The sequence below is a fragment of the Myxocyprinus asiaticus genome, chromosome 41 (assembly GCF_019703515.2).
Source record: "Myxocyprinus asiaticus isolate MX2 ecotype Aquarium Trade chromosome 41, UBuf_Myxa_2, whole genome shotgun sequence".
Taxonomy (NCBI): domain Eukaryota; kingdom Metazoa; phylum Chordata; class Actinopteri; order Cypriniformes; family Catostomidae; genus Myxocyprinus; species Myxocyprinus asiaticus.
The window spans coordinates 31,088,039-31,111,586 of NC_059384.1; the positions used below are offsets into that span (position 1 = coordinate 31,088,039).

The following is a 23,548-nucleotide window of genomic DNA, read 5'->3' on the forward strand; positions in this document are numbered from 1 at the left end:
CAGTAGATAGTTAACCTACGTGAGACCACAGCGGAGCATATCCACACACATACAGACCAACCTAGCCAAACAGGCGCATTAGCGGAGATTTTAACTGTGCCTATCTATTTGACGCTGTGTTTTTTCGGCAAACCTTATGCTACAGATGTGTCGTTACACTTCAGATGAACCGTGATACAAATGTGTACCGAACTGTGGTTTGAAAACTGAATGGTTCATTTTTATCGAGAACCGTTACAAACCTAGTAAATAACAACTTATATATTAGTGAGCAAACCGAAATATAAGTTCAGACTACCATTATGGTGCCTTTATGTTGTTTTTTGTCCTTTTTGGAGCTTCACAGTTGTGGTCACTATGTCATTGTGTGGAAAAGAGATTTGTGAAGATTCTTCAAAAATTTTCCTTTCGTGCTCCATGAGTAAATAACACAATTTTCATTTTTAGATGAACTATTGCTATAATGGAGAACCCTTTCTTGGGTTTGAACCTAGAACCTTTTTGGTTACCAGCTTGACATTTAACCACTACACACCCTGACCCCAAAAGCTGGTTTGCTTATTTGTATCTGGTATTAAATGACTTGCCTGGCACAGTGCTTAAGAAATGCTCAAACCACTGCCTTGTGGTAGAGTCTCCCAACATGTAGACGATCTTGTTTCTAAGACAATTTCCCATTTCTTGACGACTGAAGTGTTTAGTGCAACACACAAAAGACTTCCAGACGTCATGCAAATAGAATCCTGCAGGAACTGGTGTTGTCAGGCCAGGTCTACATCTCTCCATTGACCCTAAAGCAAAGAAATGCCACGTTTACCTAAGGGGGACAGGCCATGTCTATGCATAGTAACCATATGTATTTTGTAATTATACCAATGCCAGTAGTGTTTGGAAGGACATTTATGATGTGTTTGTCTCCAGTAATAGCAACATTTGTTAATTTGCTGTGAAAATAAAATAAAATATATTAATATTCAAATATTAAACATTAAACATTCCTTCATGTGCAAGTCTGTCTGCTCTAATAGTATTCCCATTCCCTATTCAGACGGAATTCATTTTCTTAACGACGTTTGAGGTATAATTATTAAAAGAGGATGTCTGTCATAAGTATCATCTCATTTACTGATTTGGAATTGTGCAGGAAGGTCAAGTGCTCTGAATGCATGTATCACGAAGCCCATTGAAAAAAAAACAAGAATTATTTATGTGATTTAACTATAAAATTAATATAATTAAGGGAAGGAATTAATAAAGATAAAGACAACCTGGTCTCATAGTGAAAACATCATGGTTACTTGTGTTACCTCCGTTCCCTGATGGAGGGAACGAGACGTTGTGTTGATGTAGTGACACTAGGGGTCACTCTTGAGAGCCCAAGACACCTCTGGTCTTTGATAAAAGGCCAATGAAAATTGGCGAGTGGTATTTGCATGCCACTCCCCCAGACATACGGGTATAAAAGGAGCTGGTGCAACCACTCATTCAGGTTTTATGCTATGGAGCTGATATAAGATCCGGCCATTTCAGCGGGCAGTTCAGCGTTGTGGCAGGAGGGACACAACATCTCGTTCCCTCCATCAGGGAACGGAGGTTACACAAGTTACCATGTGTGTACCGGGGGCGGCATGTCCTGGGCGAGATATACTATAGTTATGGTGTCAATGAGCCAGTGGGCGATCCTCTGCTTGGAGACAGCGCTTCCTTTCCGCTGTGCACCAAAGCAGACAAAGAGCTGCTCAGAGATTCTAAAGCTCTGCATGCGATCCAAATAGATGCCTAAAGCGTGCACCAGACACAGCTACAACAGGGCTGGGTCTGCCTCCTCCTGGGGCAGCGCTTGCAGATTCACCACCTGGTCCCTAAAAGGGGTGGTGGGAACTTTGGGCACATAGCCCGGTCGAGGTCTCAGGATCACGTAAGAGTAACCCGGACCAAACTCCAGGCACGTTTCACTGACAGATAACACTTGCAGGTCACCTACCCTCTTGATGGAAGTGAGCGCAGTCAGGACTGCAGTCTTCTAGGAGAGTGCCTTAAGCTCGGCTGACTGCAAAGGCTCAAAGGGGGCTCTCTGTAGACTCTGAAGAACTACAGAGAGGTCCCATGAGGGAACGAGGCGCGGTCTGGAGAGATTCAGCCTCCTGGCGCCTCTTAGGAACCTGATGATCAGGTCGTGCTTCCCTAAGGACTTACAGTCGACTGCGTCGTGGTGTGCTGCTATGGCGGCAACGTACACCTTCAAGGTGGAAGGGGACAGCCTCCCTTCCAACCTCTCCTTCAGGAAGGAAAGCACTGATCCGACTGCGCATCTCTGGGGGTCTTCGTGTCAGGAAGAACACCACTTAGCGAACAGACGGCACTTAAAGGCATACAGGCGCCTCGTTGAGGGGGCCCTAGCCTGAGTGATCGTGTCTACCACCGCAGAGCGGGCAGTGGGGAGGCGAACAGGTGCACCTGTGCCTGTCGAATCGACTCCAAATCAGCTGGACCACCTGAGGGTGGAGTCTCCACTCTCCCCTGAGGGTAACCTGTCATGACAGCACATCTGCTGTAGTGTTGAGGTTGCCCGGGATGTGAGTGGCTTGCAGCGACTTGAAGTGCTGCTGACTCCAGAGGAGGAGATGGCGGGCGAGTTGTGAAACGAGAGCGCAGACCGCCTTGGTGGTTGACATATGCTACCATTGCCATGTTGTCTGTCTGAACTAACACGTGCTTGCCCTGGATCAACGGCCGAAACCTCTGCAGGGTGAGCAGAATTGCCAACAACTCGAGGCAGTTGATGTACCAGTGCAGTCACGGACCCGTCCAGAGGCCGGCGCTGTGTGCCCATTGCAAACAGTGCCCCAGCCCATTTTGGAGGTGTCTGTCGTGACCTCGTTCGTAAGGCGCGCCGTCAAGGAGAAAGGAGATGCTCTGAACTGGGAGGAGCTTGCTCTTTTCCCAGTTGCCCCAAAGCCCTAGTCGGCTGAGGTGTGAGAGCACCAGGTCCCTGTATGTGCACAAGATGTCTCGAGAGTGAGCTAGGATTAGCCAGTCATTGAGATAGTTGAGAATGCGAATGCCCACCTCCCTTAACGGGGCAAGGGCAGCCTCTGCGACCTTCGTAAAGACGCGAGTAGACAGGGACAAGCCGAAAGGGAGGACTTTGTACTGATACGCCTGACCCTCAAATGCAAACCACAGGAAGGGTCTGTGTGGAAGAAGGATAGAGATGTGGAAGTACACATCCTTCAGGTCTACCGCCGCGAACCAGTCTTGATGCCGGACGCTCACCAGAATGCGTTTTTGCATCAGCATCTTGAACGGGAGTCTGTGTAAAGCCCGGTTCAGTACTCGCAGGTCCAAGATTGGCCGCAACCCACCGCCTTTTTTTTTGGTACGATGAAGTAGGGACTATAAAACCTTTTCTTCATCTCGGCTGGAGGGACAGTTTCTATCGCGCCCTTCCATAGGAGGGTAGTGGCCTCTGCGCGCAAGATGGCAGCGTTTACGCTCTTGACCAAGGTGAAGTGAATACCGCTGAACCTGGGTGGGCGCCTGGTGAACTGAATTGCGTAGCCGAGTTGGACGGTCCGGATCAGCCATCGCGATGGATTGGAAAGCGCGAGCCACACGTCCAAGTTCCACACAAGGGGGACCAAGGGGACAATGTCATCGGACGTACTGGCAGGTGGGGCCTCGCGGCGGGGCGGAGCTCGAGGTGCCACACCACGTTGTGGCCGTGCTGAGCCTAGGGACACCCCCGGAACAGCCTGGGATGGGGGAGGAAGAGGCCTGTCCTTGTATCCCTTGGAGACTGCCACATCGGGGGCGGCCATGTGCCACAGCTGGGCGCTCAGGGGCGGGAAGGCCACCGCTGGAGCGCCAATCCTGCAAGAAATAACCTGTGGATGGTAGTCGTGGTGACGACCGTACACACCGGGTATGTGACCCAGGGAGGAAGGAAGCCGTTCTTTTGCTGAACTGTTGGGTACCGCAGCCACTTGGGCATGCGGCGAAATCAAAAAAGTCAACAAAAGATTCTGCCCAGCCCTCCACCAGGGGATGGAGTGGTCTTTTTACCAGCTCCGAGTGAGTGGGTTCATTCATCCCTGAGTCACCCATCTCAGGGGCGCTTTGAGGACCTCCGTGGGTTCTTAGACGCTGGCTGTGAGACAGGTGGCATCTGCTTCCTGTGGTGGGCTCCATGCCGGGGCCGGGCTGAAGGGGCGGGCTGCGGTGGAGCCGGTGCAGTCACCGCAGGGGGACACCCTTGGCGACGAGCAGACGGGGTGCGGGATCTTGAGCCGCGCCGGGACAGGATGTGCCGGATTGCCTCTGTCTGCTGCTTCGCTGCCGAGAACTGCTGGGCAAAGTCCTCGACGGTGTCGCCGAATAGGCCCGCCTGGGAAATGGGGGCAGCATGGAACTGTGTCTTGTCGGCCTTGCCCATCTCGACCAGGTTAAGCCAAAGGTGGCGCTCCTGGACCACTAGTGTGGCCATCGTCCGCCCGAGAGACAGCGCCGTGACCTTCGTCGCTCGGAGAGCGAGGTCGGTCGCCAAGCGCAGTTCCTGCATCAAATCTGGGGCAGAACTACCCTCGTGCAGTTCTTTCAATGCCTTGGCTTGGTGGACCGTGGTTCAAAACCAGACAAGAACTCAACCTGACACGTGACATAACAGAGTTATTGAAGCAACATGAATTGACGTGGTTGCTTCAGAAAATTTGCTTTTCATTTCGCTTCTGCATTTTAAAACACTATCAGTTAAGGTTAGGTGTTGGTTAAGGTTAATAATGTCTGTTTTGTTAAACTCTCATTTCTCTTTTCAGATACTACTGGTTAAGTTTAGAGTAAAGTTTTATGGTTAGGGAGGAACGTTTTATTAAAACCTCTATCTAAAATTCACCTTAAAAACCATGTCTGATAACAACCTCATTTCGCTCTGTTTTGGTTCCCCCTGCTGGACATTTCACTTAAAAAGTGCAGCCAAACTTGTTATGAAGCACATAATTTAAGTTTTGCAAAAATGTTGTAAAATTCATGAGACCAGGCTGGGTAAAGATCACACCTGACACTGCAACTACAGTGGCCATTTGTGCAGTCCGACATTGGACTCTGCTTATTGATTACATTTTCTTTTTTAAATTGGATGGGATGCCATCAGTACTTGAACCATCAACTGTTAATTTATATTCAGCAAAATGTCTAAGGATCAATAACCTGATGCAAATTTTTTGTCCAGATCTATTACATTATTCAATAATACATGAAAAATGCAAGTCACACAAAACAATTACAATTTTTTTTTCTTTTTTTTTTTCTTTTTTTTCTGGGCCTTAATTCAAAACATGTCATATGGTGTAACTGTCCAGAGACAGTAAAAATTTTAATAAAAAATGAAAGTCCCATTAAAAGCAAAAAATCTTTTAAAAAGAAATTTTAGTTATTATTATTATTATTATTATTATTATTGCGTAATTATTATTTCTTAAAAAATAAGCAGTGAAACAAAAAATATGAGGAATATTTGAAAAACTTTTGACAACCAAATTAAAGTCTTGGTGTAACCAACTTGTAGGTTGCCATTTTGTTGTAATGTGACATAACATAAAACAAAGAGGACCACTTTAGACCCAAAAGACTGTTTGTCATATCATTAAATATATATATATATTTTTTTTTTATTGAAAGGCACATTTTGTTCATGTCATATTGTGTAATCCTGAGAAAACTTCTTGATATTATGGACTCAAAAATTCAAGATTTTTGTAAAAAATTATTTTTACATCGAAAAATATTTTTGAAAACTTTTTAAGTTAATGATTACGTTGCATACATTCTCATGTTTTCAAGGTGAAAGGAAAGTATTTAATACCTTTTACTTGATGGTTACACCACATGACATTTTTTAAAGTTATTAAATAAATTTTTTGTAGAAAATGCAAGAAGTGTTTTACAAAAATTTGTGAAATCAGCTTGGACACAGCTCCGTTTAATGCTTTACAATTAATTTTTCAGACCATACCAATCCAAATGCAAAAGTAGAAAAACAGTTTAAAACTTTCATTTTAAAAAATTTTCCGGTTACTTCAAGAATAGATAATTGATCTTTTCTCTCATTTTCTTAAATTTTACTTTTTCTAAATTGTGACTTTAGAAATTATTTTTTAGAATAATTGACTTATCATAAATGTTATATTTTTCCATTTTTTGTGTCTTGCAATTTGCGCTGTATGCTGTACCGTTAGCGTGGGGGTGTGGGTTAGGGAACGGACTGCGTGTACATTGAGGAGTTGTTCAAAAGGCTTGCCCAGGGGTTGACAACCGGAGGCACACGTCCCACCTTTGCCACGCAGAGGCGTTGGCACACGGGCATTAGCAAGAGTGTTAAACCATTTGCGCGACCCTGTGAGCGCCAACTTGGCGCCAAGCACGTCTCTACACTTTAAGTGGGTCGCGCAAGCATAAAGGGTTTGTCTTTGTGTTGTTCGCTCCAGTTCGCTGGCTGGCAGAAGCTGACACTGACGGTTATGTGTCAGTCCTCCTGCCACTTGTATCACTTTTTTTTCTAAGTTTATTACGTTTCCAAAGCTGTAAATACGTAAAAATGTTTTAGATGCTTTCAAATGTCCTTATTGTACGTTTTTAGTGTCTATCCAAACGTACAAACATGTACATTTAAATGAAACAAATATTAACGTACACATAGCTACGTATATTAATGAGATCAGGCTGGATAACAATAACAATTATTTAACGTCTTAACACTGTACACCAGAAACATACATGCCAACATTTTAACACATGTGGTGTTAATTTTGTTGTTGATTTATAGTGTTTTTTTTTAACGAGGTAATATTTCAGTAGTGAACTCCATTGTAGAATGCAGTTATCACTCCCATATAGTCAAATTTGTGTGTGTTTAAACCAAAATTAAGCACTTTGAATAGTGACAAGTGTTGTGTTGTGTTGTGTACTTGTACTTGTCCCCTTTTGAAATAATTGCTGCCCGAATGCACATTTATTCATGGAGGAGCCATCCAAATGTTCTTTTGTCAGACATCATACAGAGAAACAATTACTGTTGGAATAGTGCTTAAGAAAACATGTTATGTTATTGTATGTGTTGGATGTTTGCTTTAAGGGACTGTCACAGGTGTCTTTTTACCTTGTATAAAGTTGCTTCTCAAAAGGATTTAATGGGCTTTCAAAAGCTCCTCTTTCATGAAAAACCCAGTAGTCACAGGACAGTGACTTTGGTCTCAGGCACTGCCACACCGTCCCTGTTTTTACATCCTTATACTCGCAGCAGCAGTTGCCTTTAATCCAACTTCCATTTGGGCCCCATTTAAGATTACATTCTACTACTTCACTGATTCTGGATCCATTGGGCCCTGGCCCTTCAAAGTAGCCATTATAGTGGCTACGTGTGAATGGCGACTCACCATATTTTTTAAGTAGTTGCACAGCCTCACTGGAGTGCATCAGACGAACAGACACTTGTGCCTGGCCTTCCCAAGTCCCATTCAGGTGATCGACAACCTCCCCAAACACACCTGCCTCTAAAAACAATGAAAAAGAAGGTTAATAATGTAATAAACTATATTTTATTTACTTTGTAAGCATGTTTTTTTGTTTTTGTTTTTGGCAGCTTGAGGCTAATTATCCTACAACGAAACATTGTAAACACTGTAAATAAATCATTAACATGAAAAAAGAAACATTTGTCAATAAATAAGCTTACATTTTGAGTTGTGCAGTTGGTTTCACCTGTTTGTTTTCACCCTACTGTATTTGCCCTTGGATGATGGGCATTTTAAAGGAATATTCCGTGTTCAATACAAGTTAAGCTCAATTTCACCATGCATCGCATTTGATTGTACATTCACGCAGCCGCATTATTACCGCATTTACCATGTGACGCCAGCGCTTTTTTTTGGTTTTCAGTTGACAGCTCTGGCATAAAAACCAGTAAGATTTAAGTGGAAAAGGGGTAACAGAGCTTGCACTCAAATAAGCATGTGAGCATTTGAAAGCAGGTGCCTGTTGAAGTCCTTCAATTAAAATTTTAGGAGCTAGTGCTTTAGAGGTGCTCTAAGTGATTTTTTGTATTAAATGAAACACAGAAAACATTCCTATTACCTGTCAGATATCACTGAAATAGGTGACATGAAATATCACACCTGTCTCTATGACAGCGCTAGGCTCTGTAAACAGCTGTAAAAAATGATGGATCAGATCAGATTGCTGTTAGATACTTTGTTTAGCCAATCAGAATACTCTGAAGCACTTTCTGCCTGTCAATCATTCTGTGCATTCACAGGGCAGCCAAAACGAAGCTGAAAGTGTCAGTTAGATAGCTGTCCGTTTGTCATGTGAGAACGCTATTTTGCTACCAGTGTGTAACAGGGTTCAATGGAAAGGAGGAGGCGGGAACCGATCGAAGCATCAAAGTAATATTTTTAATAAACTTAAACACAAAGACACACAAACATAAATGTATACAGGGCAGCCCTGTAGCTCTCCGTCTCCCAAACTACCGCATCTCATTGCACTTATCCCTGTCCTCGGCTGATTAGCAAGATTGGGGGCCGGGCGTGCGTAGTCACGACCCGGCCCGCCCTCCTCCTTGTCACAGTGCTAGCGTCCAAGTATCTGTACAAAGTCAATGTAACTGTTTGAGTTTGCTGACATCAAATTGCATATTTAATTTTCCATACCTGTGAAATTAAGATGCTCTCCTGCTCCATCTCTGATTATAATGGCCTCAAATATATCTGTGTGTGCTTTTCTTTGAAAAGAGGGTGCATGTCTACGTAAAGCCCTACTTTACAATGGCTAACATTGCATACAGCACCTTTAAGTTTATAAATCCAAAACCCATGAACTTCCTCTATACCTGTACACAGTGCTGGGTAGATTTCTTCAGAATTGTAATCTTGTAAAGATTACAAATTACTAGGGCTGTCAAACGATTAACATTTTTAATCGAATGAATTACATGGTGTCCCGATTAATTAATCGAATTAATCACAATTAATCGCATATATAAATATTTGCTGAGAAAGCCCCTCAAATAACAATAATTCCATATAAGATGAAATAATTATAAATAGTTATCTTTAAATATTTACAAATAATATATATATACATATTATAAAAATATTCAGATAATTAAAATGCATTACATTATTGAGGCAGAGGAGTTAAGCATTGATAAGACAATACAAAAAGCGGCTTTAGAATCCAATGTATTGTATATTTGCATATTATTGAACATGAGCCAATTACTGGCATACAGTTCACAGCAATCCATTTTGCAAGTGAATTTTGTCAATCAGTCATAAATTTAGTATGAGAGCTTGTCTAAGGTTCACTCAATGTACACATGCGTCAGACTGATGCTTTTGGAGTGTCTCACTTTGGTTGCGTCACGTCATAAACATAAAACTTTTAGGTCGCTGTGTCAAGTTAAATGTAGTTCCCTATCTGTCACTCACTCGACGTTGTGTCGATGTAGTGACACTAGGGTTCACTCTTGGGAGCCCCAAACACCTCTGCTTTTGAAAAAAGGCCAATGGGAATTGGCGAGTGGAATTTGCAGACATACGGGTATAAAAGGAGCTGGTATGCAACCACTCATTCAGATTTTCTCTTTGGAGCCGAGCGGTTGCATTCAGTGCACTGAATTAAATTCTCCCTTCCGTTCACCTCAAACTGGTCCACCACCCCCCTGGTTCTGTTGCCTACCCTGCTGGTGGGGTGATCGGCACCTCTTGGGTCCTGTTCTAACATTCACCTTAACGCGAGGCATTTAGTTGCCTTCAAGCGCTAGGTCTGCATATTCTGAGGCTTGGATCCCCAGGACTCTGGCGTCATCTTCATGCCCTCAGGCAGGGTGCACGCGTGTCTCCCATGCCAGATGCGTGTACCTTCTGATTTCCTGCATGGTGGAATTGCCCATTCTGCAGTGCATCGTGACGTCATATCGCACGCACTCGTGGAGGTTGTGAAGGAAGAGAGACTTGAAAGCTCATTCCTCCTCCAGACCTGGTTCGTTACTTCCTTGGAAGTACGTGGTTCTCAGGCGTCTGTAATACTCACACGGAGGCTCATGCCTCTTCTGGGTGATGGTGAAAGCAGCTATGGTAGCGGAGGCTTCGTCGATATACAGCGAATACTCCTCGCGTAGGGCTTTATACAGAGCTGAGTAGCGGTTTCAGGTACCAGTCGGTAGTGTTTCCATGAACACATGGACACTCCTTACCGTGGTCTTCCATATGAGCTTCAGTTTTTCACGTGACGAAGCATAAGGCAAGTCAACCAGGCAGTGCTCAATTTCTCTGAGATAACTGTCGATGTTTGAATCTCGATTACTTGGGTCAAAGCGTTCTATGTCCCCTGCGAGGGACTCGAGTTGTTGGATGCGCAAGCCTTGGTGTCGGTATGACCACGGGTCGTCCGAGTCATCCGAAACACCATAGTCACTCTGATCGCTATAGTGATGAGGATGACTTCCTCCCCTTCATGGTGGGGAAGGAGTCCAGTCGACGCTTGGGGGTGGACCCCGGGTTGCGTATGGCTCCCTGACTAAAGGGAACTTCGAGTCACTTACACCACTCTGGGATTGGAAGTAGTTGTCCCCTCTCCGTGGTGTGGAATCAGTCGGTTTGAAATGCACGGTGGCATGACTGAAAACTGACTGAGGGGGGCAACTGTAAGGAGTGGCACCTGCATCCAACCAGCGGGCCGCTGGAGGAGCTTGAAAGGTGTCTTGGAGGACGAAGTCAGAGACTGTACCACTAGGGGCAGCTCGGCTCCTAGCGTGTGTCCCTGGGTTTCTCAGGGGCACATTTCTATGCGTAGCGCTAAAGAGGGGGCCCTCTTCTATGTCAGATGTTGTGCTGTGCGTTTCAGCTGCACTTACCTGATCTGACTCTACTCTTAGCTGGGCAGCTTGAAGCTGCCTGTGCAGGGTTTCGTTTTCCTCCTGCATCTGGGCATTATCTTCCTGTGCCTGGACTTTCTCAGCTTGGGTGCACCTAACTTCTTGGTGCAGGCTGAGATTTTCCCTCTGCACCGCTTGGTAGCTGCTCTGCAGCTGGGCGAGCTGGGCCTGGTGCTCTGTGGTTTGCAGTTGGGTTCTGCGTTGATGAAGAAGGAACATCTGGCCCACTAGGTCCTGGATCGTGTGCTTTGGCTTCCCGACCGGGTTGTTGACATAATCAACTAGTTCCTGCAATGCTTCATCGCAATGACTAATATTGTAGCCATTAAGGTTATCTCTTTCCTCTACGGAGAGACGGAGGACAGCAGCGACCACATCTTGCAGTGCTGGGTCGACTAACCTCTGTGGAGCGTCAGCTCCAGTCACGCGGGGTGATTGGTGACTCATTTTACTGGGGCAGTAAAAATTATTGCTACACAGTGGCTCTGATAGCTTGTTGTGTTACAGTTTCTATAATGCTGACACAAATGCACAGGTGAGAGGCTTCGACCTGTGGCTTACGGTCTACTGTTATGTAATGTGCAAATTTCACTGCGTTTTCTCTTTGGTAGACGTCAGTGAGGTGACTTGGCACCTCTCTGTAACATCTAGGTGAAAGCGTTAGGAGTTAAATAACAACAACAGTAGACTTTGAGCAGACTATAGTAAACTTGCCAACCTCTAATTCACTATTAAGAGCACTTTCACACCAAACTGGCTTATGCTTGGCAAGTTGTGAGAGAAGTCAACTGTCAAACAGAACCAAACTTTGAAGTAATGATTCAAGTTATTACTTTGGATTCTTTTGCATACACACTGTGACAGAACTGGCATGTAGGATGCCTCACACAGGGCACCAATATTATGTAGGGCTTTACTGGTTGTTTAGATCAGTGTTACTATCAGAAATAATTAATAATTATTTATTTAGTTATTAATTAATATTTAAATTAAATAATAGAATCTAACTCGTTAAAACCTCATATGGGGCTCCAGTAAATGTAGTGCGCTACGTTTAGGAGCGGGTTTGGTTATTAGCAATAATTAATAATTATCAAAGATAATCATTAATTGTTAACACTGATGAAAAACTGATGAAAATTAACACTAGCTTATGGATCCTTCAAATTCAACAATCATCAAAGATAATTATCAATTATCAAAAATCAATAGAAAATTAATAAGGATTAATATTGCTGGGGCACCACCCTGGAATCAGGGACTAATAACCAGATAGTATAACAGTCTCAATATTAGATTGTTCTCTTAGGAAAATCGACATCGATTTTCAAAAAGAAAAACAATGAAGGCTTGAATTCGAGCACTGACATCCCGTCATCATTTGACACAGGTGTATGCAAAACAAACCAAAACACTTCTCTTTGAAATATAACAAAGTTTATTTATGCAGTAATATCAATTAATAATGAATACAATGCAGTCAATAAACTTCCGACTTACAACTACAAACTAAACAGTGATATGATTAGATATGGAAACCAAAATAATCCTATAACATATGAGGAAGGTGTGTGTGTGTGTGTGTGTGTGTGTGTGTAAGGAGGGACTCGCACAAAATGGCGGACGTGACTCGGAGTATGTCACGTGAGATTTCCGGCCAGAGAATATGGCCGCGAATGTGGGCGGAGAGAAACCGGTCGATGGCGTCTACCAGTTTACCGCGTGTCTCCACTTGTACGATAACTTAGGGACAAAGCTGAGCTTTATCACAAAGTTATCTACTAGCCATAAGTGTGTGCTAGAATTTTTGTGAGGGGTCACGTGTGTGTGTGTGTGTGTGGTTAGTACGAGAGAGCGAGAGAACAAAGTGACGGCCCGGTTTCACGATCGTGGGAGAGAAAGCAGCTGTTAGTTTATCACTCAGAGACGCAGTGGACGGCTCGTAAACCATCCCGCGGTCTTTGATTCTTTGATGGATAAACTCAGTGTGCCGGTCTCACCCGCGATGGCGGAAATGCACAACAGTCCAATGTGGTTGGACTACAACACAGCAGATCTCATTCGTGATAGTAGTACATTACAGTAATACCTTGAGTATTAGCCGCAATGAGTGGACTCGGCGGTCCATAAACTGTACAAGCAATAACCTTGATACACAAGAATAACACACTATAATTCTATCTCTGTCCAGACGTAAACCTCTTACTTGAATCGTATGAGGGTGCAGCTAGAATGTGTGTTCATCCGTCCTTTAACTCCAACTTGGTTCCTCGAGGCTCGGGTGATGACGGGAGGCCGTTTCCTCGCTCTGTTGGTGGGCGGTACGGCTGCTGATTCTCGGCAGGCTGGCAGAGAAATCAGCGACGTCTTGATTGACTTGATTTGTAGTCTGTTTTGGACTCCCTTTGTTTGATTTTGGCATGGTTTTTATCAGTAAGATTTATGACTTGGTGTGTGTGATCAGGCTTTTATGACTGTTAGACCTGCCTTTGTCTTCTATCTGAATACATGAGGCCCAACACTACCCTCTTGATGGAAGTAAGCGCAGTCAGGAGAGCAGTCTTCAAAGAGAGTGCCTTAAGCTCAACTGACTCCAGGGGCTCAAAGAAAGCTCCCCGTAGACCCCGAAGGACTACAGAGAGGTCCCACGAGGGGATGAGGCACGGTCTGGAGGAATTCAACCTCTTAGCGCCTCTCTGGAACCTGATGATCAAGTCGTGCTTCCCCAAATACCTACCATCCACTGCATCGTGATGTGCCGAAATGGCGGCTACATACACCTTCAAGGTGGAGGGGGATAGCCGCCCCTCCAGCCTCTCCTGCAGGAAGAAAAGCACCGATCTGACTGCGCATCTCTGGGGTCTTCGCTTCGGGAAGAACATCACTTAGCGAACAGATGCCACTTCAAGGCATACATGTGCCTCGTAGAGGGAGCCCTAGCCTGAGTGATCATGTCTACCACCGTGGGTGGTAGGCCACTTAGGTCTTCCGCGTCCCGTCCAAGGGCCAGATGTGGAGATACCAGAGGTCTGGTAGCGGGTGCCAGATGGTGTCCCGTCCCTGAGAAAGAAGGTCCTTCCTCAGGGGAATTCGCCGGGGTGTCACGAGGAGCGTGAGGTCCGAGAACCACGTTTGGGTGGGCCAGTAGGGTGCTACTAGGATGACCTGCTCCTCGTCCTCCCTGACCTTGCACAGGGTCTGTGCAAGTAGGCTTACTGGGGGAAATGCGTATTTGCGTAATCCCGGGGGCCAGCTGTGTGCCAGCGCATCTATACCGAGGGGGTGCCTTGGTCAGGGCGTACCAAAACGGGCAGTGGGAGGATTCTCGAGAAGCAAACAGGTCTACCTGTGCTTGACCGAATCGACTCCAAATCAGCTGGACCACCTGGGGGTGGAGTCTACACTCTCCCCTGAGTGTAACCTGTCGTAACAGCAAGTCCGCTGCAATGTTGAGGTCGCCCGGGATGTGAGTGGCTCGTAATGACTTGAGGTGCTGCTGACTCCAGAGGAGGAGACGGCGGGCGAGATGTGACATGCAATGGGAGCGTAGACTGCCTTGAGGGTTGATGTACGCTACTGTCACCATGTTGTCTGTCCGGACCAACACATGCTTGCCCTGGATCAACGGCCGGAACCTCCACAGGGCGAGCAGTACTGCCAACAACTTGAGGCAGTTGATGTTCCAACGCAGCCATGGGCCAGTCCAGGAGCCGGCGGCTGTGTGCCTGTTGCATACAGCGCCCCAGCCTTTCTTGGAGGCGTCCATCATTCTCGCCCTTCATCGAGGTGAAGCGGACGCTGCTGAACCTGGGGGGGTGCCTGGCGAACTAAATTTTGTCGGACAGTCCAGGTCAGCCATCATGACGGGTTGGAAAGCACGAGCCACACGTCCAAACTCCAGGCTCCTGGACCACCAGGGTGGACATCGCCTGCCCGAGAGACCGCGCCGTGACCTTCTTTGCCCGGAGAGCGAGGTCGGTCGCCGAGCGCAGTTTCTGCATCAATCCCGGGTCAGAACTACCCTTGTGCAGCTCTTTTAGCACCTTGGCTTGGTGTACCTGCAGGAGAGCCATGGTGTGCAGGGCGGAGGTGGCTTGTCCAGCGGCACCGTAGGCCTTAGCCGTTAGAGACGACGTAAACCTACAGCCCTGGACGGGAGCTTCGGGCGCCCATGTCAGGTGGCGGTGCTCTGTGGGCACAAGCGCACCGCAAGTGCCTTATCCACCTGGGGGATCACCGAATACCCCTTGGCCGCCCCACCATTGAGAGTAGTGAGAGCGGGGGAGCTGAAAGATCGGGATCGGGTAGTAAAAGGTGCTCCCCATGATCTTGTCAGCTCCACATGCACTTCTGGGAAGAAAGGGACTGGGGCGGGGTGGGGTGCGGCCGTGAGTGGTGCTCTGGACCCAGGAACCAATCATCGAGCCGCGAGGGTTCAGGGGAGAGTGGAGGTTTCCACTCTAGCCCGACGCTTGCGGCTGCCCAGGAAAGCATGTCCGTCATCTCTGCGTCGTCCTGAGACTGGGCGACCATACCCAAAGGAGGAAGCCCAGCCGAAGCCTCCATGTCAGACTGGATGAGCCCGCTCTCCGATGCTGCGCTCGATAACTCATCGTCTTCCCGGGCCCCGAATAAGAGGTTGAACTTGCCCTGAGATGAGCCGGCGGTCTCATCAGAGAGCCCGACCGGGGCAAGCTGAGGAATGGGAGGTCCGTGGGGGGTTACCCGGCGGAGATGCTCCCATTGAAGGCCCCAAATCGCACCCAGTGCTAACCGACGCGGCCTCATACCCGTAGGTAGAAGGACCGAGGCAGGGAGCTGCTTTGGTGGCTTGCTTTCTTACGAAGGCAAGCTGTGACCGCAACGTTGCCATGGTCATTTTCTCACAATGAGGACAAGTCCCATCCACAGAGGATGTCTCCGCGTGGGCAACACCCAGACACGTAAGACAGAGATCGTGGCCATCAGAAGCGGAGAGATAACGACCGCAACCAGGAATAACACACAAACGGAAAGGCATCTTTAAAAAGACGTTCCGTGTGTGCCGCTCTTTCATGAAAATATACTCATTTAGAATATACTCTTTGTTTTACTCTGCCGAAGCACCCAGGGCCGTTCTCTGTACTCCGCGGGTGCAGAGGGGGAGAAGCCGCTGAAATGCACCGTAAGACACACCCCCAGGGTCACGGCAGGCCTAAACAACAAAACGTTCGTCGGGCGAAAGGAAAGGCGCGGTTCGAACGAAGACCCAAACAAGAAGGTGGGTGTGTAGAAAAGGTTTCAAACCCCCTCAAAGAACAAGATTTGAGAAAGGAAATGGAGGATATTAGGGGATGCTTGACTGAGTTAGTAACGAAACTTGACATGCTCTGTTGTTCACCAGGTCCGCCGAACTCCTCAAAGGAACACGGCGCTGAAAGCTCGTCAGTATGACTAGATGATGCACCCCCTCCCATTAACCCCAAAGTTTACTTTGTAGGTCGGGAAAAGGGGAACAGGGTTCAACAAGTTGCTCCCCAAAACAGTCACTCCTAACATGCCACATCCTCCTTTCTGACCTTCTTGGGCGATCTGTACCGTAAGGGCAACGCCTGACACATGGGTGCATCAGCTCCCACGCACTACTCGACACTGGTTCCAAAATAAGTTTAATGGGTTCCAACACCTTCGCAGAGGTGGCTAGAGCAAAGCTCTCCCTTGGCAAACTGTTACAGACAGAACTGCAGCATAAGCATCACAAGCTACACACAAGATAAGTCGTCTATCACAAAACAGGTGTGAATCGACATTACCTTTCAAGGGATGACGCTAGTACACCCTGTTTACATATGTCCCATTAATACGGAACCACTGTTATTTGGCCAGGACCTACTGAACTGATTGGCTCCTCTCATTGACTGCCGTCATGGACACGTGGGCTCAGGTTGACATACTGAAAACACTTGGTCCAGAAACAGTTAGCCAGTTTCAGATGGACAAGTCGCCATCATCCAAAAATCCAGCAGAGACGACGACTCCAACAAGAACAATTACAGGGCCTGGGTAAAACCCATCAGGGTACTATAGTCACTGTAAATTTGCACTCCGTTCTTATAACACTTTGCATGCTTTAGGGACTTTGTCAGAGAAGACAATTTATGTGCATATTGTTAGAGATCTAATGCAGGACATCAGGGAAATTAGCTCCTCAGTCAACAGTCTGAGTGGTGGAAGGATTCCAGCTTACCTGGTCTCCCTAGACCTTGTCGAACAAATCCTTAGATCTGCTACTACCTCTGTTGTGCAACCTTCACAGATACACCTGCCATATAGTCTTGGCAGTGAAATTCCAATCCATGTAAATACTCAGAACCTCAAAATAGGATTTATCCTTGTAAAGGAGGAGGCGAGAAGCAGCTTTCCTTGTTTAGGCAAGGATTTATTTACTGCGTCTGTAGCACAATTACAGTCTCACAGTCTTTGCGTTATCCACTAAGTTAATCTCCAATCGCACACCGCTACACAAAAAAAAACTCTCATCATTTGTAATAATAACACTCTTTGTTTCTTTCCGGTCTGTGGTGCCCAGGCTCTCTCTCTTCTATTTGTGGTGTGTCTCTATTTATGCCGCTCTCCCCGTGCTCATTGAAATTAGAGACAGGTGTTAGACATAATTTAGCTCAGGTGTAAGCGCCCTTTCCACTTTCTCTCTCTCCGGAGAGATGCTTGACCACGCCCCCGCTGCCACAATCCTCAATCTACCATCATAGAAAGGCAGAATATATACAGACTAAAGTCCATATTTAATGTTTGTTTTCAGAGAGGTAATGCACACATTCACTTCAAAACACCACCAACACTCACCTACCATGATGAAGACACCTCGCTCTACCTTATCCCTAACCTAAACATGTGTACCAAGACAAAGGACATTCATTGGGTTTGTCCAAATGCAACCCTTTTGTTAGAGAGGTGACTAACTACCTCTGCGGCCTAAGAGCTGAATTCCCTGAACAAGTGTCAAGGTAGCATGTCCATCAAAGTTGAAGGAACAGAGACAAGGGTAGAGCGAGCAGGCAATCGCTGGCTCGTTAACACACCAGCCACCGAAGTCCCAATGTCATACAACCACCATGATACAGTCACTAAACTAACACTACCAAACCAAACAGTGTTTTTAACGGTTCCCCAAGGAGCCACCGTGCACATTGATGATATTGTCCTCCATCATCTCAATGTCGACAAACATGATGCAGAAATTGAGATCATGGCGCATTTAGAGGTCACAGCCTCACTGCTGATGACACCTTTCAACAGCAGCTTCAGGCTGAAGGGATGAAATTAGTGAAGTTCAGTCTCAAACCGACTGGCTTGACCACTATATTTCCTAGTCACATAAGAATATCGTCATCTTACCGAGAACACCCTATCAGTTTGGTGGCTCCTCCTTAGTGGTTGGCTCGTCGCAATTATTGCACACGCCATGTACAGGTACATTCAACACCTACAGGCCAGACTGAACTCCCTCCTCATACAGCCGCGTTTTACACACGAGTCTGAGCCCATCCCACAGGTTGACCCCAATCATTTCCAAGGATAAGCCTTTTAACCTTTAACCCTTCTTTCCTCTAACATTTTGGTTCTAGTAACCAATGTCAGGTTCTACTTTGATTTTGTGTTATGACCAAAGAACAACAAAGGATTGTGTTACAGTTAATGCTGTGCCTACCAATAACTTGAAATGTTTATGTGTGATGAATGTAGTTTTAGATTTAGCTAGAAGTTCTATGCCCAGATGTGCCTCAATCTCTGTCCAGACGATAAAGCCTCTGTGAACTGTAATGAACTGTATGGACTGTGCAACCATTTTCTTTCCTATCAGAAATACATGAATGGCGTAACACACAGGTTACTGTGAACCGACAAGAACTGTTTGGCCTTTCAGTTGCTCTAAAGATGCTGGACAACAACCAACTCTTCAGACCAAAGGGGGGAATGTTGGGCCTCATGTATTCAGATAGAAGACAAAGGCAGGCCTAACAGTCGGATTATTTTGATTTCCATATCTAATCATAATCACTGTTTAGTTTGTAGCTGTAAGTCGGAAGTTTATTGACTGCATTGTATTCATTATTAATTGATATTACTGCGTAAATAAACTTTGTTATTATTTGGTTTGTTTTGCATACACCTGTGTCACATGCTGACAGGATGTCAGTGCTCGGATTCAAGCCTTCATTCATTGTTTTTTTTCCGAAAATTGATATTCTTCAGATGTCGATTTTCCTAAGAAAACAAACTAATATTGAGACTGTTATACTATCTGGTTATTAGTCCCTGATTCCAGGGTGGTGCCCCGGCAATATTAATCCTTATTAATTTTCTATTGATTTTTGATAATTGATAATTATCTTTGATGATTGTTGAATTTGAAGGATCCATAAGCTAGTGTTAATTTTAATCAATGTTTCATCAGTGTTAACAATTAATGATTATCTTTGATAATTGTTGATTTAAAGGATTAAAAAAAGCTAACGTTGATTCAAATCAATGTTCTATTGATTATATGATAATAACCAAACCCGCTCCTAAACATAGCGCACTACATTTACTGGAGCCCCATATGAGGTTTTAATGAGTTAGATTCAATAATTAATTTAAATATTAATTAATAACTAAAGAAATAATTATCAATTATTTCTGATAGTAACACTGATCTAAACAACCAGTAAAGCCCTACACCAGGTATACCGCTTGCGCATAGCGCCTTTCCCCTCCCTTGAGGTGAAGACGTGCGCTTTTGACTCCCAGTCTTGTTCACAAGCTGTGATCCCTGGATGACTTTCCTCCTTAGCCCTGTGGCAGACGAGTTTGCGGAGAAACTCGCTGCCGGCCCAGTACATGTTCTAATTAGGCCCTGTACTGGGGTAGGTGCTTCACATGTGCTAGTTCCCCGTTGGTGACCCCATGTGATATCTTCCGCTAAATAGTTTCCCTGTCAGTAAACTGCGTATTCCTTGGGCAGAGGCACCTCTGCCCCCAGTCACATATTTGTAGAAACTCCTCCCCCCTCGGGTAGGACCTACCATGCGACTTCTCCATATGACAAACTTCCGACAAGACTCGGTAAGACCATGTGACATATTTCCACTCAAAATCCCCCCCTCTCTGGGCGGGGTGTGGTCTCCGTAGTGTCTTCCCCTTGGGAGTGACACCCCCCCGACGTAGACATTAATGGGCCCCAGTCAGTTAACAAATTCCACTCTTTTTGGGGAGAAAAAAAGAAAAGAGGCCACGGCTGGGCTAACCTGTCCCTATTTGTTGGGCAGTTGACTTGTTCCCAAAGGACCGTTCGACGCTCATAAGAGCGTTGGGGGAGGTTACGTGACGGCCTGGTGCGCTGGCTACGAGGCACACAGCAGTCTTCCCGTCTCGCACCGCCAAGCCACGTAACACAGTTCAGCTAGTTGTGGCGTTTTGTATAGGGACCCCTAGTGTCACTACATCGACACAACATCGAGTGAGTGACAGATAGGGAACGTCCTGGTTACTTTTGTAACCTCCGTTCCCTGATGGAGGGAACGAGACGTTGTGTCCCTCTTGCCACAACACTGAACTACCCACTGAAATGGCTGGGACCTTGTCTCGGCTCCTCAGCACAAAACCTGAATGAGTGGTTGCATAACAGCTCTGCAAATTCCACTCGCCAATTCCCATAGGCCTTTTTTCAAAAGCAGATGTGTTTGGGGCTCCCAAGAGTGACTCCTAGTGTCACTACATTGACACAAGGTCTCGTTCCCTCCATCAGGGAACAGAGGTTACGAAAGTAACCAGGACGTTTAATACTTAGAAGAACATGTCGTGAGATCCCTTAGTTCGGATTTACGCTCCAACAAGCTGTGTTCTGAACACAAGAACACGTCCTCGAGTTGTGCTGTCTGCTGAAGGGTTGGTTTGATCTCTGTATAAGCTGTGTGTTGCCTATACTGCTGAAGTTTTGCTTACTGCCCCCTGGAGAAAACAGGTGGTATTTCAAGCTTGTATTTCTCAGGAATCTTCCTTATTATGGTCCGGGGACATGATTAATTGCGTTAATTTTTTTAATGCTTTATGTTTTATAAAATTATCCACACTGAATTAACGCGTTAAATCGCCAGCCATACAAATTAAATGACTAAAATTTTAATCAGTTACATAATTTATTAGATTACTGTTTTTTTTGGCAATCTTATCTGATTACTTTGGGATTACTTTTAGATTACATTGGACCTAACATTTGTTTATTTAATGTCACATGCATTTGAGTAGTATAATCTTGAACTATTTTGACATAATGTGCTTAAATGAATTTAAGAAAACAATCAAAATATGAGAATTTATAAGATTTTGTGTTTTGCTGGCTATTTGTCTGTTTATAAGTGAAATAAAGGCACTTTAAGCGTTAGTTCACCCAAAAATGCCATCCCAGGTGTGTATGACTTTCTTTCTTCAGCAGAACACATTTAGAAAATAGAAGAAATATCTTAGCTCAGTAGTGGATGGTGATATGACCTTTGAAGCTCCAAAAAGAACAGACAGTCAGCATAAACATCATCCATACGGCTCCACTGGTTAAATTAATGTCTTCTAAAGCTAAACGATTGCTTTTGCTGTGATAAAGATCAATATTTAAATACTTTTTAACTATAAAGCATTGCTTCTGGTCAGCAGCAGTACACGCTTGTGACATAATCACTTTGGCACGTTCACAGGAGAACATATAAATGTGCGACCCAGCGCTGTTTACAACTGAGTAGGAGGAATGCTGTACAGAAGCTTCACTAGTTTTATCTGTTTGTTTACTCACAATAGGGTGTTTGTGTACTCATCCTTGATGTCTCAACCTTGAGAAAAACGTGATATTGGATCCATAACATGCCAATGCAAATATGTCACACGACCTCTCATAAACGCATATACTGCTGCTGACCGAAAGCGATTATTTACAGTTAAAAAGTACTTAAATAGGGGGGCCTAGGTAGCTGAGTGAGTATTGATGCTGACTACCACACCTGGAGTCGCGAGTTCGAATCCAGGATGTGCTGAGTGACTCCAGCCAGGTCTCCTAAGCAACCAAAATTGGCCTGGTTGCTAGGGAGGGTAGAGTCACATGGGGTAACCTCCTCATGGTCACGCTCAGTGGCTCAATGGGACACGGGGTAAGTTGGGCGTGGATCACGGAGCGTAGCATGAGCCTCCACAAGTGGAGTCTCTGTGGTGTCATGCACAACGAGCCACGTGATAAGATGCATGGATTGATGGTCTCAGAAGCGGAGGCAACTGAGACTTGTCCTCCGCCACCCGGATTGAGGTGAGTAACTGCACCACCATGAGGACCTACTAAGTAGTGGGAATTGGGCATTCCAAATTGGGAGAAAAAGGGATACAAATAAAACAACAAACAAACAAACAATACATTTTGGTTGCTTAATACAATGAACCAATTTAGGCAAAATAAAGGGCAGTGTCAATGCAAATGAATTAAACTGCATCTGCAAAGTGATTTATCAAGCCTGAAAGTCATTTCAGAAACAGATACTGTGATAGCAAATTAATATGACTGAAAGGCAGATATTAATCTGATTTGAGCTGTGCATCATGCTGTCATTTTTGTAAAACAGAGACTTTGAGAACCAAAATACATAGAACACCCATTCATGACACGCACTGATGTGATATTAAATTATATTCATGAGCAAATGTTTTTTGATAACACATTTAACGCTAACAATTTATGTCCAAATTATGTCGTACTTCAATATTTGAAGTGGCTGTTCTCTCAAGTGCTCGATCCAAGTAGGCTGGGCGGGTAACATATTTGCATTTGTGTTTATTTGCACAGTTATTTTTAACAAATCACCTGCAAGATGCCCATGATCACACACACAATTTGATATTTTACAAAAGCAAATCAGTACCCGTTATTTGGGATCTTATTAAATCAGGGCTTAGTAGTAGATTTGTGTTCACTGATCCTAAGTTTTAAATGGTGCGATTGATTTAACAATATACACTCACTGATCATTTTGTTAAGAACACTGTGGCCTTAATAAAGTGCTTGACATGGTCTTCTGCTGTTGTAGCCCATCTGCCTCAAGGTTCGACATGCTGTGCATTCTGAGATGCTATTCTGCTCACTACAATTGTACAGAGTGGTTATCTGAGTTACCGCAGCTTTTCTGTCAGCTCGAACCAGTCTGGCCATTCTGTTGACCTCTCTCATCAACAAGGTATTTTTGTCCGCAGAACTGCCACTCACTGGATGTTTATTATTTTTGGCACCATTCTGAGTAAACTCTACACTGTAAAAAATTCCCAGCGTGACCCATCACATTTCATTATATTTTATGGGAATAGTTACTGTATGTTTCTTCTTATTTTTAATATCAGTTATGTACATTGGGGTGTTCTGTGTTATATTTGATGTAGTTTAGTTAATGTTTATTGCATTATTTTAACCTGATGTGTTAACCTGATGGTGTTTAGTGTTTGTGTGAGTGACACTAAGCACTGTCTCTACATATTTATTGGTCATTGCTCTTGGAAAGGCCACTATTGATGAACTTCATGTCATCATGTTCCTTTCTGTAAATACTA

The 23,548-nt window shown here is 45.0% G+C and overlaps 1 protein-coding gene across 5 annotated transcripts in view; it reads right to left on the bottom strand.

The window, feature by feature from the left end:
* The window catches only part of LOC127432035 (NXPE family member 4-like), a 66,399-nt gene that overhangs the window by 11,168 nt on the left and 31,683 nt on the right, over positions 1-23,548 (bottom strand). For 4 of the 5 annotated variants that reach the window (XM_051682802.1, XM_051682799.1, XM_051682801.1 and 1 more), the window contains 3 exons: positions 7,154-7,545; positions 874-944; positions 588-791 (listed from right to left, as the gene is read on the bottom strand). In XM_051682802.1, the coding sequence (XP_051538762.1) occupies positions 588-791; positions 874-944; positions 7,154-7,545 (667 nt within the window). The remainder of the gene's footprint in view (positions 1-587; positions 792-873; positions 945-7,153; positions 7,546-23,548) is intronic. The other variant, XM_051682804.1, reaches the window with a different exon arrangement.